The 17,690-nt window shown below is 58.5% G+C and overlaps 2 protein-coding genes across 4 annotated transcripts; one reads left to right on the top strand and one right to left on the bottom strand.

Annotated features, from left to right (window-relative positions):
- Positions 1-477: 477 nt before the first annotated feature.
- On the bottom strand, positions 478-8,287 carry LOC311203914 (uncharacterized protein). The gene is made up of 5 exons (XM_084278707.1): positions 7,949-8,287; positions 5,795-5,956; positions 4,920-5,019; positions 1,507-1,637; positions 478-960 (listed from the first exon to the last, which is right to left on the bottom strand). The coding sequence occupies exons 1-5, from the start codon at positions 7,997-7,999 to the stop codon at positions 679-681; spliced, it is 726 nt and encodes a 241-aa protein (XP_084134833.1). The 5' UTR covers positions 8,000-8,287; the 3' UTR covers positions 478-678.
- Positions 8,288-9,203: 916 nt separating this feature from the next.
- TRMT10B (tRNA methyltransferase 10B) lies at positions 9,204-15,008 on the top strand. Of its 3 annotated transcripts, XR_014617990.1 has the most exons (9): positions 9,204-9,342; positions 9,434-9,542; positions 9,653-9,777; positions 10,298-10,450; positions 11,154-11,232; positions 11,874-11,941; positions 12,196-12,319; positions 13,500-13,832; positions 13,949-15,008. XR_014617990.1 is itself a non-coding variant. In XM_084278705.1 (8 exons), exons 1-8 carry the CDS (start codon positions 9,205-9,207, stop codon positions 13,604-13,606), a joined length of 837 nt encoding a protein of 278 aa, XP_084134831.1. In that variant the 5' UTR covers position 9,204; the 3' UTR covers positions 13,607-15,008. The 3 variants fall into 3 exon arrangements, 2 of the variants coding, with proteins under 2 accessions (XP_084134831.1, XP_084134830.1); XM_084278705.1 differs by having other exon boundaries at positions 12,196-12,253; positions 13,500-15,008; XM_084278704.1 differs by having other exon boundaries at positions 13,500-15,008.
- Positions 15,009-17,690: the final 2,682 nt, after the last annotated feature.

Here is a 17,690-nt window from a genome sequence, read left to right as displayed (position 1 = left end):
CGCCGAGCGCCGCACAGGCCGCGACAGGGGCCGGGCCCGGGCCCCGCCACAGGCCCGCTCACCGCCTCGGGCCCGCCCCCCCGGCCCGCTCACCCCACAGGCCCGCTCACCCCCCAGCCCCGCCCCCCCACAGGTCCGCTCACCCCCCCCAACCCCGCCCCCCCGGGCCCGCTCATCCCCCCCCCAGTCCCGCCCCCCGGCCTGCTCACCCCCCAGCCCCGCCCCCCCGGCCCGCTCACCCCCCCAGCCCCGCCCCCAGCCCCGCCCCCAGCCCTGCTCACCCCCCCAGCCCCGCCCTTCAAGCCCAGCCCCCCCCGGCCCGCTCGCCCCCCAGCCCCGCCCCCAGCAGCCCCCCTCCCCGCCTCAGGCCCCCTGGCCTCCTCAGCCGCGCTCCCCGCCTCACGCCCGCGGCTGCCCCGTCCTCCCCGGGCCGCGGGGACCGCGTCCCCCGGCGCAAAGACACGCGGGGCGCCCCCGGCCGCGGAGAGGTGTATTGTCGGGGTCACAGCCCCGCGCCCGGACACGCGGCACCGGCACCCGGCCGCGGCCACCCCGCCCCGCCGCGCCAGGCCGGCCGAGCCCCAGCGGCCTGCACGGCCGCGCTCCGGCACCAGCGCGCCCCGGAGCCCGCGGTGCTGGCTGGGGAGCCGCGAGCTGGCCCTGCGCGCTGCCGGGGTGTCAGGCACGCCCAGCCCCCCCCGTCTCCCCGCGGGGCACCCTGCCCATGGCGTAGAACTCCTTGTTGGGGCGCAGGGCGATGTAGTGAGCGATGCGGTTGGACATGGCGAAAAACGCGGCGATCATGCCGATGTCCCAGGCGTCCTCGCGGTCGAAGCCGTGCCGCTCCAGCCGCCGGAAATGCTCCTCAGTGATGTTCTCCGCTCGACACACTGCAAGAGCAAACTCCAGCATTGCCAGGTCCCGCTCGCTCAGGTCAGCCAGCTGCCAGTTCACGATGACCTGGGAGAAGGCAGACACGGCTGAGGGGGGCCTGCTTTGCCCTGCACCCCACAGAGACAGCAGTACACGGGCTCAACACCCAGGCCAGGCATCCTGGCTACCATCGGACATCTCACCACCCTTCCCATCCTGGGGACTGTGACAGTTTTGCTGATCAGGCTACAGAGGATGTCTGGGAACAGGACTCGGTGCTGCCAAGATGCTGCAGCTCCCTGTGAGTAGCAAGTCGCTCCACAGACCAGACTATAACGGCAGTGAATGCAGGCAGCAGGATGAATACTCTGCAGGCCAACTGCCTCTCCCTGCATCTTGCTTGAAAGGTGGATGAGGATTACAAAGACCTCCACCTTCAGCTCCTACCCCACTGCTCACACAGTAAGACAGAGCCCCAGACATGTCAAAACTGCCCAAGATTGACGGGAACCACATGGATCAAAGGTTCCAAATACAGATTAAGGATCACAGCTTCAGGTGAGAAGGCAGACACACGAGAGGGCTACTCCCACCTCCCACAGGAGCATGCAGAAGGATGTGGGGTGCACTGACCTGGTCAGCCAGCGCTGGCTGCTTGGAGTATATCCGGTGAAGTGCTCCATGTGCAACCACGCAGTAGGGACACCTATTCACAACACTTGTAGCCACAACTATGAGCTCTTTGTCTGCCTTGCTGAGTCGCCCTGCGGGGAGAGCAAAACATCTGGCGAACTTTGCTGTCAGAACTGTGCAGCACAGCAAGTACCACGGGGGAGACGTGCAGGGGAGGGCTCCAGCAGCAGGCTGTGTGCAGTCCAGCCTAGGAGACAGAGGCCCAGAGAGCAGGAGGGGAGACAGCGCAACCAGAGCTCTTAGATGACAGGACAAGGGACACTGGTTTCAAACTGAAAGGTGGCAGCTTTAGATAGTGTGGGAAAGTGCTAAGAAATGTTGCTTTTTGCAAACTGAAAAAGGTTATGGTATTCTTTACTGACTTAAAGGACTCAGGCTGCCTCATCAGGAATCCTGTGCAGGGAATTTAGGATAGCACATGAAATAAGGGGGAATACTGTTCTCAAATAAGGGTTCGGTTTGAGTGCAGAGCTCTGCTAAAAGATACAGATGATCCTGGACACTGAGACAAGGGGTTAAATCGTGAGTGAGGACATGGGCTGGAACTTAAGGAAATCAGGCTCAAGGGACAGGCATCGACCCTGCTGATTGATAATGGGGCACAAATTACCACATCAAGGCAAACAGAGGCAAAACCATGTGGGGTCTGGATAACTCTAATGATTTTGACCAGGAGTGGAATCGCCCATTAGTAAAGATAACGAACCTTTTCAGGAGCTACAAAATTAACATGTGCAACCTGAAACCTGTCTGGAGCTTTGACTTCCTTCAGCCCAGGGCCCTGTCAGTTGCCTGGAAAGTTAAGATAAAGACAACTACTGGCCAGTGAGCAGTTGTCCCAGGCAAAAGGACTCCTACATTTTAATTTTCTTCACCAAAGGAAGCGGGAATGTCCCAGACATGCCATGTGTATTATATTGTGCACTGCTGTGGATGGGGCGCCTTGGTTGAGCCTGTAAAATCCATAGTTAAACAGAGGAAGGAGGTGGAAGGTTCAACCTGAGGAAGACTCCGAACCTTCACCGCTGAGACCCCCCACGACCACTACCACAGGACAATGTGCAGAGGCAATTGGGAGGAGTTTATGGAAACCACCTCTTGGAACTCATCTTAATAGGAAGCGGGACAGGTGATGAACATGTAGAGATGTGAGGTATAAAAAGGCTGCAGGCTCTGACCAAAGGGGTGCCCACTTTGTTGGGTCACCCGCTCTTGCAAGAACGTATAATAAATCACTGCTTCACCAAAGTGTCTGCCTGGAGTCCTGTTTTTAGGACCTTTGTCATTTCTAACAATAGGACATAAGGAGAAAAAGTTTTACCATGTGGGTGGTGAGACACTGGGACAGGTTGTCCAGAGACACTGTGGGTGTCGGGCTGGATGAGACTTTCAGCACCCTGATCTCTTGCCACGGAGGAAGCTCGGCTGGTACTTCCCTGTGTATGTCTCAGAGGCAAATGGCTAGGGAGGGTGTCACCAGTTCTCACAGAATCTCAGAGTCACAGAATCAAAGGGGTTGGAAGGAACCCCAGAGCCCATGGGGTCCCACCCCTGCCCAAGCAGGGTCCCTAGGACAGGTCAGGGCTGGAATCTCTCCAGAGAAGGAGACTCCACACCCCCTGGGCAGCCTGTCCCAGGGCTCCCTCACCCTCACCGCCAAGAAGTTCTTCCCCACATTGGGGGGAACTCCCTGTGCTCCAACTTGAGCCCATCGCCCCTTGTCCTGTCCCCACAGACACTGAGAAGGGGCTGCCCGTTTCCCCCTGCATTCCATTTTCCTTTGAGGCTTTATTGCTTTTACAGGAAAGTTCAGTGTTCTAGAACCTGATAAGCAGGTTTCAGCAAGTGAATGTTTTTGACAGCTTTTGAAGGCAGAAAGGGAAAAAGAAAAGCAACAGTAAGGCCCCCCAGGACTGGGGTTTTGAGAACTTCTAGTGACTAACAGACAGATCAGCTTCTATAGGGTGGCTGCTTTAAGGAAGCTATGGAAAAGAACGCTGTGCTTTTTTATACTCAGAATCAATCCTAAGCACTTCCACAAACAGCTTCACAACACGACAACAGGAAGATCTGAGGATCTTACCTATCAGCACTCCCTGCCTTTTCTAAGATAACTAGCAGCAGGCTTTTTTCTCTAAAACTACACTTCACAGGGGAGATCAGTGTCCCTCCTCCACCCCACAAAATCTGTTGCTTTACTGGACTTTGAAAATATTTCCATAAAGCCAGTGTCTTCTAAGAGCATGAAAGACATTACTAAACCCACTACCTGGGTAAGGAGGAATCAGGAAAAGAGGCTTCAGTGCCAGGAGGTGACAACAGCATGACACTGCAGGAGAGATGCTGAAAAGACTGGGATCAAAACTAGCCCTACTCTTCATGTCAAAAGAGAAGCCTGAGAATGAAAAGGGAAGAACAGACCTTCTACAACTGGGTTTACTAATGTCTCTCCAGAGCAACAAGAACAAGGTCCTTGTTGCCCTGTACCACAAGAAGTATGAGGGAGGAGCAGGCCATCCTCAAACTGTGTTTACCCAGAGGCTGGAGAGCCCTGCAGAGGTCCCTGCAGCCCTGCCCAGGTGCACTGCTGCAGTCAGCCCTCTCTCATCTCCACACAAGATCTGCTGCAGGGTACAGGCACCCCCAGGTTCAAAGTCCCTGGTGCAGAGAGCATCAGGGCCCAGAGGGCACAGCCGCCCTCACACGAATTCTGCACACTGCTTGTGGGCAGCGGATCCATTGCCAAGAGCTGTTGTGAAGGAAGAACTGCAGGCAGGCTCAGCAAGGACCTGCCTCTCCCTTAGAAGATGTTTTATGCTGGGCCCTTGGTGGTGACGCTGCAGTGCCCGGCTGCATAACCCTGTTGGTCTGACTGACCCCCCCGCCCCGGATCAACCTTCTGGCTTGACCTGGGATTTGCCTCCTGTCCATGGACTCATCTGGAAAATGTAGACTCCTGGCTGGTCCTGGTCCCCCCTGCCAGACCCACCCTGCTCACCTGATCCCAGTAGCGTGGGCCTGCAGCCTTGGAACCACTGCGTCTGCCCGTGCCCTTCAGCACACTCACCTCTGGGCTCATTATCCCTTAGACAGCAGCCTGCCCTTCCTTTGCCATGACATGGAGCACGGCAAAGAGAGCTTGGCTGGAGAGCTGCTTTTTAACCACAAGCTAGAGTGTGAAATTATACACAGCACAAGCAAAGCCAGAAGCAGCTGCACAGGTTGGGCCTCTGCCAGCTGTCAGAAGAAGAGCGTGTTTGGGAGGAGGCACGCTGAGGCAAGACATCTTACAGCATCCTGGCGACGTCCCACCTGCGGAGGGAAGGGGGTCTTCAGGGGGCTGTAAGGCTTACCTGTGTCTTTGTTCATAATGGCATTGTAATAAGCAAAGAAAGCTCTGAATTCAGCAGGTCGGTGAGACATGGCTTTGAACACATTGGGCAGAAACCCAGTCTGTTGAGGAAGAGTGAAAAACACGTCAAGAACTGTAACTTACCACAGAGGACATTAACACACCAGGGCACAGAGAACAGCATGTTGGCTCAGCAGTGCTGGATTCACTGACCATTCTCTTGACCTTTGAGCCCATACAGACACAGAGTCATAGAACCACAGACTGGGCTAACCCGGAGAGAGGTCTCCACAGGGCATGACCAGAGGAATGCTTTAGCCATCAGGAAGAACTGTGTGACATTCCTTCTCTGCAACAGCAGGGAAGGGAATTCTTGTTCAGTTCCCCCTTTTTCCCCCTATACACGGCTCTGCTCTAGGCTTCCTGTTCTGCCACTGTGCAGCCAGTTTAGCCTGGGAGAAAAAAAAGTCAAAGCTCAAAAGCAGAATACCCCTTGAGCCTTTTAATGTCATCAAAGCAGTGCCTCTTTTAACCCCTCCATTAAAGGAGAACAGCAAACACAAATGCTCTCCTAGAAAAAAAACACAAATGCATGGAGTTAGCCAGAACACTGACACGTATGAGATGCCATCTGAAACAACCCAACAGTGCTGTGGAAGGAGGGAGAGGTACAACCCTGCCAACACACTGGAGGATTTCCAGTAAAATCCCCATCCTGTAGACTGGAAGGAGCTTTGCAAGAAGTGCTGCTCACCTCAGTCTCCTACCAGGTTTGTGTTTCACCCATCTGGACCACAGCTGCTGTCTTAGGATGTATGACCTACTTGGACTTTGGATCCTTCCCACCGACAGAGTTTTGCAGCAGAGCTTCTTTACCTTCATTTCTACTTCCTCCATGAGCTCCACGATGTCATATGGCATGTCCTTCTTGTTGGGTACCGGGTACCGTCCCACCGATCTTGCATCACTCTCTTCCTTGGTGCTGCATGGCACCTGGGGCCGCCTCCATGGTCCCCCAGAGGCAAGGAAAGGTAGGAGCTGGAGGGAAAGGAAGGAGATAAGTTTTTTTTGGAAAGACATGTATCATCTTGGAAGCCTGGGAGGACGTTTTCTCTGCCACTCCTGCTTTTCTGACAGGACCTAGGGACACAGTGGTTGCAGTTAAGCCAGTCAGTGCTCTGTGAAGGGAAACTCAAGTCCCATTCCCAGCTGTAGCCCTAAGCTGATGCGTGGGCATCTGGCAAGCATCAACTCCCCTTTCCCCCTGCACCATCTCAGCTTCAGGCCACAACTGCTGCTCAGTACAGTCCTCCCCAGCCATGCATCAGCCCATCTGCACCAATGCTGAACACGTGGAATCTCCCAAGCTTACAAAGCAGCTCACATCAATCTGCACACAGCAACATCACATGGACACCCAGCTAACAGAGCTCCTTGAACAAAGGAGCACGAACAAAATCAAGGCCTTTTTTTTTCCTACCACTCAAGCTTCCAGGCAAAGCCACCTCCCTTGTGAAGAACAATTAGTGGTGCCAGAATCAGGCCTGAAGCAAACAGCACTGCCAGGTCAGAGCTGCTGGAGAGGGCTTGGTACAGACAAGGCTGCACCATGCTTTGTAAGGCTCCATTACCATGAGAAATCACAGAATCCCAGCCTGGTCTGGGCTGGGAGGGACCCCAAGGGTCCCAGAGCCCCAACCCCCTGCCACAGGCAGGGACACCAACCTCCAGGCCTGGAGCTACACAAGGCTGCCCAGGGCCCCAGCCAACCTGGCCTTGGACACCCCCAGGGACGGGGCACCCACCCCCTCTCTGGGCAGCCCCTTCCAGCCCCTCACCACTCTCTCTGCAAAGAACTTCCCCCCAGTCTCTCCTCTCCCCCTTCCCTCCTCCAGCTTCACTCCAGCCCCTTGTCCTGCCAGTCTCTGCCCTTTAACAAGCCCATTCCCCTCCTGTTCCTGGGGTCCCTTCAGGGACGGGGAGGCTGCAGTGAGGTCCCCCCACAGCCTTCTCTTCTCCAGGCTGACCCAGCCCAGCTTCCTCAGCCTCTCTGCGTAGGGGAGCTGCTCCAGCCCTCTGAGCATCCCCGTGGCTCCTCTGCCCCCTCTCCACCAGCCCCACATCTTCCTTGTCCTGGGGCCCCAGCTCTGGACACAGGACTCCAGCTGGGGAGGGCAGAGCAGAGAGGGACAATCCCCTCCCTGTCCCTGCTGCCACCCCTCTGCTGATGGAGCCCAGGATCCCATCGCCCTTCCCAGCTGCAGGAGCCACTGCTGCTCAGGGGGAGTTTCTCACGCCCCCTGACACCCAGGTCCTTCTCCTCAGGGCTGCTCTCCAGGAGCTCTTCTCCCAGGCTGTGTCTGTGTCTGGGATTCCTCCAGCCCAAGTGCAACCCCTGACACTTGGCAGTGTTGATTGTCATCAGGTTCACACACACACACCAGATACCAAAGCCCCGGGGATAAGTGCAAAGCCACACTGGGGTGCAAGAAGTGTCCTTAGAGCCACTGAAAGCTCGAGCTGGCACCACGCAGCGCCCGGCCGTGCAGGGGGCTCGGGGCTGGAGCCGCTCAGAGCTGGGCAGCGCTTTCCTCGCCATCGCTGGGACAGGAGGCTGCGGACCCGAGCACTGGGGCTGCCCCGGGACAGCAGCTTCCCCGAGGGGCGGCTCACGAAGGGCTGGGAGCGAGCAGGGGAAACCCCCGAGGGCTGCGACCCGACGGCTGCGGGCAGGCGGCCGCCTCGGCTGCCCCGCGGACGGGCCCGGCCCAGCTCCGCCGCCGGGTCGAGCCCCTCGGTAGGCGCCGAAGCCACCCCCCCCCCCCCCCTCCCCGCCCCGTCCCGGGGCCGCACTGAGCGGCCGTCGCGGGGGAAGGGCCAGGACGCCGGGGCAGCGCTCACGGCCCCGCAGCGGCCCCGCCGCCGCCCGCTGCTCCAGCCCCGCCGGGCGGCCCCTCCCGCCCGGGCTGCCGCGGCCTCCGCCCAGCGCCGCCGGCTCCCCGCGGGGCCCCGCGCCCGGCCCCTACTCACGGGCGGGCGGCCGGGGCGCAGCCGCAGGCCGCGCAGCAGCGTCCCGCTCATGGCCCGTTCTCCGCTCGCGGGCTGCCGGGCAGGGGCGGCGGGGCCGGCTCCTCCCCCGCCGCTGCCTCTCTCCGCCGCGCAGCAGCCGCCGGGCGCCGCCGCAGGGCCCAACCGGGATCCCGCGGTCCTTCCGCTCGGGGTGCCGCTCCTTCCGCGGGCGGCAGCCGACGAGGCGGCTCTGCCCCTTCCCGCCCCGCAGGGCCGGCCCGCAGGTCCCCGGGCAGCCGGTTCCACCCAGCCCGACCCCCGCTGTGGCAGCGCCGCCTCCAGCAGCGGCGCGGGACAGGGACCTGCCGGGGGAGACTCCCCACTGCGCCGGGCTGGGCTGGGCAGAGGGACGTTCGGAGAACCACAGGGGTGGGAAGGCACACGGGGTCCCACCCCTGCCCAAGCAGGGTCCCTAGGACAGGTCAGGGCTGGAATCTCTCCAGAGAAGGAGAGTCCACACCCCCTGGGCAGCCTGTCCCAGGGCTCCCTCACCCTCACCGCCAAGAAGTTCTTCCCCACATTGGGGGGAACTCCCTGTGCTCCAACTTGAGCCCATCACCCCTTGTCCTGTCCCCACAGACACTGAGCAGAGGCTGCCCATGGCCCCTGGGTCCCACCCTTCAGCTCTTGATCCCCATTGATCAGATCCCCTCTCAGGCTTCTCCTCCCCAGGCTGAACAGCCCCAGCTCCCTCAGCCTTTCCTCCCAGGGGAGATGCTCCAGGCCCTTCATCCCCTTCGCAGCCTCCTCTGGACTCTCTCCAGGAGATCCCTGGCTGTTTGATCCCAGGGAGCCCAGCACTGGACACAACCCTCCAGGTGGGGCCTGAGCAGGGCAGAGCAGAGGGGGAGGATCCCCTCCTGTCACCTGCTGCCCACACTCCTCCTGATGCCCCCAGGATCCCATTGTCTCTCTCAGCCCCAGGGCACACTGCTGGCTCATGGCCACCCTGTCACCCACCAGCACCCTCCCGTGCTCCCGTGTGCGCTCTCTGCCCCCTGTCCTGCCGCTGGACACCATGAAGAGCCTGGCCCCGTCCCCCTGCCCCCCCACGCCGGCAGTGTTGACGAGATCCCCTCTCCACCTCCTCCCGAGGAGCCGCCCGCCTGAGCCCCTCCCGCGCTCACGGCCCCGACCCCGCTCCGGGCCCTGGCGCTCCCCGCCCCGTTCTCCTCCCAGGCCCGCCCCCTGCCCACCCCCGCGGGGCGGCGCGGCCGATGGCGGACGGCGGCGGCGATGGCGGCTGCTGGTCGGGGGAGTCCGACGGGGAGGTGGCGGTGGCCCGCGAGGCTCTCCGCCTGCTGCGGATCGAGCCGTCGGTCGCCGAGGCTGGCCCGGGGCGGGGGGAGCGCTCGGTAGGCGCCGCGGGGCGGGGCGGGCCGGGCTGCGCGGGGCTGGGCTCGGCTCCCCGAGGCCCGCAGGCCTGAGGCCCCGCCGCTCCCCCAGAGGAACGTGCTGCGGAAGCGGAGGCGCTGGGAGCGGGTCCTGGCGGCGAGGAGGAGGAAGCGGCGGCAGGAGCGGGAGGGGAGCCGGGCCCGGCGGGCCGAGAGAGCAGGTGCGGCGCGGCGCGGCCCCGCCGGGCGGCGGCTGCTGCTGGCCGGGGCGCTGGAGCCCGGCCGCGGGCCCGCCGGGCCTGCACTGCCTTCCCTCTGCTCTGCCTCCCAGGAGCTGCCGGCCGTGCCGGGGGGAGAGTCGCCGCCGGCCTGGCGAGGGAACGCCTTCTGGGTGCCAGGGAGTCGGGGCCGCGGCTCTGCGTGGACCTCGGGGTGGCCGACCGCATGACACGGAAGGTACGGGGGCCTGCGGCGCCCTTCGGCACCGCCCTGCCCCGGCGGCCGGGAACTTCTGGGGGTGCCGGGGGTGTGCGGGGAGGAAGCAGAGGGCAGCCCTCCGAAGCAGGGCAGCGGGAGATGGGGTGGCTGGGGTGGGTCTCCCGTTTGTCCTGCCTGTGCTGGGAAACTTCAGACCCAGCTCAGCCGGAGCCAGGGTCTGTGTGGGTGCGCGCAGCGTCTCCCCCAGCCCAGCCCTCAGGGGCGATGCTGGCCCCGCCTGCCTCTGCCTGTCCCTCCGCGCCCGGGCCAGCCAGGGGCTGCCTGGTGCTTGGCCCTGGCTGGCTGCACGCCCAGCCCACCCGATTCCCCAGAGGTGCAGAGGCAGCTTAGCCGTGCCCCCCCAGGAACAGTCCTCCCAGGGCCTTTCCGGAGCATCAGCCAGTGACAAGGGCATGGCGGGTGTCTGCAGGCTGGAGTGGAGCCGTGGTGCCTCTTGCCCCTACACTTGTGGGTCTCTGTTCTTGTCGTTTGTTGGAAGGAAACAAGCCGCCTCGCCTCCCAGATCAGGAGACTCTACGGGTCAAACAGACGAGCTAAGAAGCCGTTTTGGCTCTGCCTGACAGAGTTTGTGGTGGGGTCATTGATCTATGAGGAGTGTATGCGCATGAACGACGGCTTCTCCAATTACCTGGTAAGGAGCAGTGCTTTCAAGGCTCACAGTGCCCTGTGGCCACAGTGCTGGCCCTTGTTGACCCAAGGCAGGCTGAGGTGGGCTCCAGCGGTGTCAGAGAAGTTCAGTGACAGTGAAGGTCAGATCTTCTTGCCCTTCAGCAGGGGGAGAAAACTGTCAGATGGGTGATGTGGAAAGACTTCAGGTTGGACCTCGTGTCCCTCCTGCCTGCAGGAGAATTCCTTCTACAGACAGACCTGTGATAGTAGGGACAGGCAGACAGACACTTGAGCTCGTTCAGGCTTTTGGCAGATCACACACTCCTGCCCCAAGTTTTTATACCAGTCTTGGTGTGACCTGAGCACAGTACCCACACAGACAGGTGATGCCAGTCACACTGGGAGTGTTCTGCAGCACGTGGGGGGGGTGCACTTGGCAACAGAGAGGAGAAAATCTGGAGATTCCTGAAATTCTAAAGAATTTGAAATCATTTGAAATGACTGCTGCTGATGTCCCTTCCTCAAGCCACGCCTGGGGATTGTTGTGAGAGTTTTGAGGGGTTAGAGATACATACCATTCAGTGCCCATACAGAAAAATCTTCCAAACTGAGAAAAACCCCGCTCTCTTGGGAGTTTTAAATACCTTAGTGGTATCAGTCCCAGTGTATTTCTGTATCTGAGCAGAGGTTTATGTGCTGCTTCTCTCCCTGTCCTGCATTTTCAGATGGATACAACTCAAGAAAGTTACCTGGACCTGTTTCCTTTAGATGTAATTGTTTACCTCACTCCTGACTCTGAGAATGGTAAATACTTCACGTGTTTCAGGTGCAGGGAAACTAGGGCAAAAGGCTGATTTTTTTTTAAAGCTTTTCTTTTTGAATCCATGCCATACTTCACATGATTCAGTTCCAATCATTCAATTGTGTGAGATACTCTGTAGGTCTGATGCTGTATGTTCATGCCTCAGCCTGTTTTCACAGGGAATGAAGTTGCAAGCCAGGGATGTGTGTGAGCTGCAGCAGACTTAAAATCCCTGCAGCTTGTAACGCTACAAAGAGGCAGAGTGGTGATACTGTGGCAGCTTTGGGTACAGTCTTAAGTCACATCTTTCCTGAAGGACTGACAACATTCCTTGCAGTGTTTAATTTGCTGCAGTGTTTATTTCCTCTCCCTCCATTTCTGAGTGACCTCATGTTCTTGGGGATGCAGCTCCTGTTATGCCAGTGCCTTACTGTGGTCAAGAATTTGGTAAGGGTGGGAGGAGGTTTCAGCTGGTGACCTTGGCAGTGGAAAGGCAGCTGAGGAGCAGGTTGGAATGGGGCTGACCAGATCAGCCAGACCTCAGAGCAGACAGCAGCTGAAGGCAGCAGGGCGTGGTGGGGAATGGTGTAGTGGGGGCGTTTCCTCTCCTCTGGTGGTGAGCACCTGCTTGTCTTGTTTCTAGTCCTTGAAGATATCGATCCAAATAAAGTGTACGTCCTTGGAGGCCTGGTGGATGAAAGTGTTCACAAGGTGGGTGGTACCCGTCAGGGCCTGAAGCACCCGTCTGCCTCAGGACAGCAGAGACATCCTGGTGCTGCTGCTGCCTCAGGGGAGCACATCACTGTTGTGCCATCATCTGCTTTTCCTCAAGGTTCTCCTTCACCCCAGCACCAGGCTGAGAGAGGCCACAGTAGTCTGCATGAAATGAGGACAGTTTTTGGCTTTGTAGCTGCTTGTACCCAGAATTATGTGCACATTGGGAACCTTGTTCTTTCCTCTTGCAGAAGCTGACTCTGCAGAGGGCACAGCAGCAGTCCTTGCAGACAGCCCGTCTCCCCATTCGTGAGTACATGGTGAAAACTGTTAACACAAAGAACTACCACTCAGAGACACTGGCAATTAACCAAGGTGAGAGGCTGAGCCAGGTCCTGCCGCTTGCCTGGGCTCCATCAGCAGAGGGGTGGCAGCAGGGACAGGGAGGGGATTGTCCCTCTCTGCTCTGCCCTGGGGAGGCCCCAGCTGGAGTCCTGTGGCCAGAGCTGGGGCCCCAGGACAAGAGGGATGTGGGGCTGGTGAGTGTTCAAGGCCAGGTTGGCTGGGGCCCTGGGCAACCTTGTGTAGCTCCAGGCCTGGAGGTTGGTGTCCCTGCCTGTGGCAGGGGGTTGGAGCTCTGGGACCCCTGGGGTCCCTCCCAGCCCAGACCAGCCTGCGATTCTGTGATCAAGCAGCAGCTTTTATGATGGAGGCCCTGTGCAGAGAAATGGGGGGAACACTGGGAGCAGAGGTTTCTCTCACTAGGTGTGTATCCCTGCAGCCCCTTGTTTCCAGGTGCATCTCTGCATCAGCCTGTTCTCACAGCAGTGGAACACAAACCACTCCTGCTTTGCACAAAGCCCTGGAGAACTAGTGTGGGGAGATGCTGGGGCTGCTGTTGCTGCAAGTGAGAAGAGGTCCTAGGCAAGGGATTGGAGTGGGATTAGAGTCAGGCCTGTATTGGGCTCAATCAAGGCAAGACTCATGACAGCAGGATTGGGGTGGTTGGTGTGCTGGACACTGTGGAGGGGCTGATGTCCCAGGCCAGGTCTAGTAAGTTCCTATGTCTGGCATGTGGACTTTGTTGCCATCTCCATCAGCACAAGGCAGAGGAGGTAGCCAAAGTGTTCTGCAGAGCAGCAGTGTTAGCTGCAGGAGGCCACTGTGTGTCCCCAGGTCCCTGTGGCCACTGACCCCAGTGAGGATTCACAGCAGTGAAGCACACGAGGTGTGACCCACCCTGAGTGTGTTGCTGTCAGCAGCACAGTCAGCTGGCACAGGCCAGTCAGAAGGGTGTCTGGGGGGCCCTTGCTCAAGACGGCAGCCTCTGCTTTTCATAGCCAGGGCTCCCAAAATATCCTCAGGAGTCATAAACACGCAGATGAGGCACTTCAGCCTGGCTGATGGGGCTTTAGTGAGAGGGAGTGCGAACCCCACGCTGCCCCTGGCAGCAGCTGTTGCCATGCTGAGAGCTCTGCAGCCAGTTTGGTCTGCGTTACACAACTTGCTCCTGACACTGGTCTCACAGCATGCTGCACCTCTCTGTTCTCCACAGTCTTTGACATCTTATCAACTTACTATGAAACCCGAAGCTGGCCAGCAGCCCTGAGAGCTGGAGTTTCTGCTGGGAAAGGCTACGCGCTACCAGAGGCGGTGGAATAAGTGGCAGTGGCTCAGCATCACAAGAGACTTTTATTTCTGTGATGGGAAGGAGCTGTGCAGTCAAGAGGCAAACTCCCAATCTTCAAGCAGAGGCACCAGCATCAATGTACACAGGGAAAACTGGCTCAATCCATTTTTCTTAAGGACCTTGTCAAGAGTGACACGTTCTCCCTTAGCAGTACAGTGACTTTTCCTCTTGAACAGAAAGCAAGAGCTGTTGGATCAGGTAAACACTGACAGAAATTCAGTTGTGCTGCTTTGCAGGTTCTTTTGAGAGTGCTTCTGACTGTTTTGGGTCAGGGAGAGGAGCTTTAAGGTATTCCTTCCATCTTGATTAAACAGGTGAAGATAGAATTGCAGTTTTCTTTGGTGAGACCAGTTCCTTCCCATGGTAACAGACAGTGCTGTTCCAATGAGGGAACACAAATGGGAGGCAGTTCCTCAGTGGAGAAAAAGTTCCCCTTATGTGCCTTTTCCTAACAGCTTTAAATGATAGAATCACAGCATCTCCTGAGTTGGAAGTGACCCATAAGGACCACTGACTCCAACTCCTGGCTCCACACAGGCCCAGCCAAGTCAAGAGCACGGGACTGGAGCCCCTCATCCAGATGCTCCTTGTCCTCAGCCCAGCTCAGGGCTGTGACCCCTTCCAGTGCCCGGCCCCCCCTTGGTACAGAACCTCTTCCTAACATCCAGCCTACACCTCCCCTGGTATGTCCTTGGGTTCAACCCCTGGACCCCAAAGAGAGGAGGGAGATTGGTGCTGCCCCTTTGCTCCCCTTGGCAGGCAGCCACAGACCCCCATGAGGTCTCCCATCAGCCTCCTCTTCTCCAGGGCCTCCAGCCTCTCCTGGGGAGCCTTCCCCTCCAGACCCTTCCCCATCCTCGCTGCCTCCTCTGGACACTCTCTGATAGTTTTGTGTCCCTCTTGTCCTGTGGCACCCAAACTGCCCCCAGGACTGGAGGTGAGGCCGCCCCAGCTCAGGGCAGAGGGGGACAATCCCTCCCTGGACGGGCTGTGCCGTGCTGGATGCACCCCAGGATGAGGTTGGCCTCCTGGCTGGCTGGGCACGCTGCTGGCTCATGGGTACCCCCTGCCGACCCCCAAATCCCTCTCACACAGCCGGTCTCCAGTGCCTGGCCCCCAGGCTGGGTGTGCAGCCAGAGTTGCCCCTTCCCAGGTGCAGAATCCAGCACTTGCCCTTGTTCAGCTTGATGCTGTTGGTGACTGCCCAGCTCTCTAGTCAAGGCCTCTCTGTAGGGCTTCTCCACCCTTACCAGAGGCAACAGCTCCTCCCAATTTCATGTTGTAACCAGCTGAAGGCTCTGAGCTGTTGAAGCCTAGAGAGTTAACCCTGTGCAGCTGATCTAAAATAAAGTGTTTACTCTTCAATTCCTGTTACATCCTGACAGTTACTGAGACATGCATGGTGTATCATCGCTCACTGATGTGCAAAGTTCACTAACCCTGATGCTCCTCCTGGAAAGGGACCTGGGATTTGACTGTACCATGCACAAAGAGCAGCAACACACAGCCACAGCAAAAAGCATTTTTCATGCCTCTAAGTCAGCATGTTAATCAGCCACTGATGCTAAAAAAACCCCAAACAAACAAACCCAAAAAAACCCCAAACCAACCCACAACTACCCCCCCCCCCCAAAAAAAAAAACCAACACAACCACAAAAAAGCCATCACAGTCCATGACTGTCTAACCACTGCAGAAGCACTTCTGAGGTAAATGACTGTCTCATATGCCTACACGTGTGGCCAACACTACCACACCTGGGATCCAGGTGAGATGATGTCAGTAGAGCCTCCTGCAACAGCAGCTCTGGGTGTACTCAGGGTGTTGCTCCCCAGAGTGGCTGAATGTGTTTGCTGGTGCCTGTTGCTTTGGGCTTTGGCCATATGCATTGCCATCTTCTAGTTCTTGCTCTGTATCCCCTGTTGATGAGCTTTTGGTGTGTAGCTGGAGGGCTGTACTTGGGCTGCAGTGTAACACACCTGACTCTGTAACTGAGCCCGAGGTAGACAGCAGCATATGCCAACCCAGACCACCTGGCTGGGTACTTGGGCCACCCTGCCCTGTGCAACCAGCAAAGCAGACTGCCCTTGGTGAGCCAGCTTGCTGCCTCAGGTACACCACTGAGTAGCAGCTGTAGGGGATGATGTGCAGGGCTCCTAAGGTCCCCTTGCTTGCCTGGCTGTTGCAGGAGTTGGCCTGGGTAAAAAAAGGTCTTGGGGGGTGCAGCACTCCCCTCTGCCCCCCCGCTGCCACCCTCCTCCTTGTGAGTTCAGCTGCAACATCTTGCCCTTTACTCCCTCCAGAAGCATTAAAGAGTAAGCAAAATGTGGGGGTGACCTCACAGGTTCAGAGGGCAGTTTTATCCCCATGGTGCTCTTGTGTCCCACCCACACTCCTCATCTGCCTGCTGCAGACACACCCCCCCCATCCTGAGCACACTGTGCTGCAGAAACTGACCCGCTGACCACAGCTCAGCACACAGCACACGTGCTGCAGGCATCTCCCAGACAAAGCCAGTCATTCCCAAGGTGGGCACCAGCACCTGGTCTCCATCTCACAGTGCTGAGGTCGTGCCTCCAGCAGAAGAGTCCTGGTTCACTAGGCATGCACAGCTAGGCACCTGTGAAGGGCAGAGAGCTCGCACCTAGAACCACAGAACCATAGAATCATAGACTGGTCTGGGTGGGAAGGGACCCCAAGGGTCCCAGAGCTCCAACCCCCTGCCGCAGGCAGGGACACCAACCTCCAGGCCTGGAGCTACACAAGGCTGCCCAGGGCCCCAGCCAACCTGGCCTTGAACACCCCCAGGGATGGGGCACCCACCCCCTCTCTGGGCAGCCCCTTCCAGCCCCTCACCACTCTCTCTGCAAAGAACTTCCCCCCAGTCTCTCCTCTCCCCCTTCCCTCCTCCAGCTTCACTCCAGCCCCTTGTCCTGCCAGTCTCTGCCCTTTAACAAGCCCATTCCCCTCCTGTTCCTGGGGTCCCTTCAGGGACGGGGAGGCTGCAGTGAGGTCCCCCCACAGCCTTCTCTTCTCCAGGCTGACCCAGCCCAGCTCCCTCAGCCTCTCTGCGTAGGGGAGCTGCTCCAGCCCTCTGAGCATCCCCGTGGCTCCTCTGACCCCTCTCCACCAGCCCCACATCTCTCTTGTCCTGGGGCCCCAGCTCTGGACACAGGACTCCAGCTGGGGAGGGCAGAGCAGAGAGGGACAACTCACCCAGCCGGGGATACACAGCACCTGATGTAAGAAGAGCTGCTGACAAGGCTGGGAAAAGGGGCTGTGCCCTCCTCCCAGGGAGGCCAGCACAAGGGATCATCCCCACACCCGTGAAGGTGGCCCTTCAGTCTCAGGGCATACTCATTTGTTCTGGAAGATGCAGATCTTTAGGGGGTTAGGGATTTTTCTCAAGCACGAGCGAGTGGGAATGGAAGAGCGAGCTGACACACAGAACCATGTAGGAAAGCAAGATAGGGTGTTGCCTCCCTCGCCTAGGACAACCTTCTCTTCTGCCTTTGCAAGGAAAAGCAGTTAAATACAGCATAGTTTTGTTCCAAAGGAGAATTCCCTTCCAAGTCCAGATACATCCTCAGCCACAGAAGGCAGACACAGCAGCCTGGGTTCCTTCAGGTTGGGTCAGGGTGGCACTTGGTATCACTGTACTTCAGGTTCTGCCCGGAGAGCAAGCCACCTGAGGACAGGCAGGCCAAAAGACTCCTGCTCCTTCTTCACAGGCAGTGGAAGGCAGCTAAGACAACCCCTGGGAATGGCCATCCACAAGGCCTTTGGGAGATGAGGGACAAGCCCCTGGCAAGATACACAAGCCACTGAAGTATGCTATGAGTTTGCCTGTTACATATGGAACTACAGAAAGCTAGGCTGCAGGGCAGTGTGCCCTGCCCCATGGCCACCCCATGGGCAAGGCGTGGCTCCTGGAGAAGCGAAGCTGACACACACAGACACATCCTTCCACAACCACTCTCAAGCTGTGGGGCTAAACTTCCCGTGGGAGACAGCCTGGTAGTGGACAGAGGGAAGGTGGGTGGGTTCTTTCCCACCT

This window comes from Gallinula chloropus (assembly GCF_964237585.1).
Source record: "Gallinula chloropus genome assembly, chromosome: Z".
Lineage (NCBI taxonomy): Eukaryota > Metazoa > Chordata > Aves > Gruiformes > Rallidae > Gallinula > Gallinula chloropus.
Note: the sequence above shows the minus strand (reverse complement) of the source record. Positions and strands in the feature narration are given on the sequence as shown.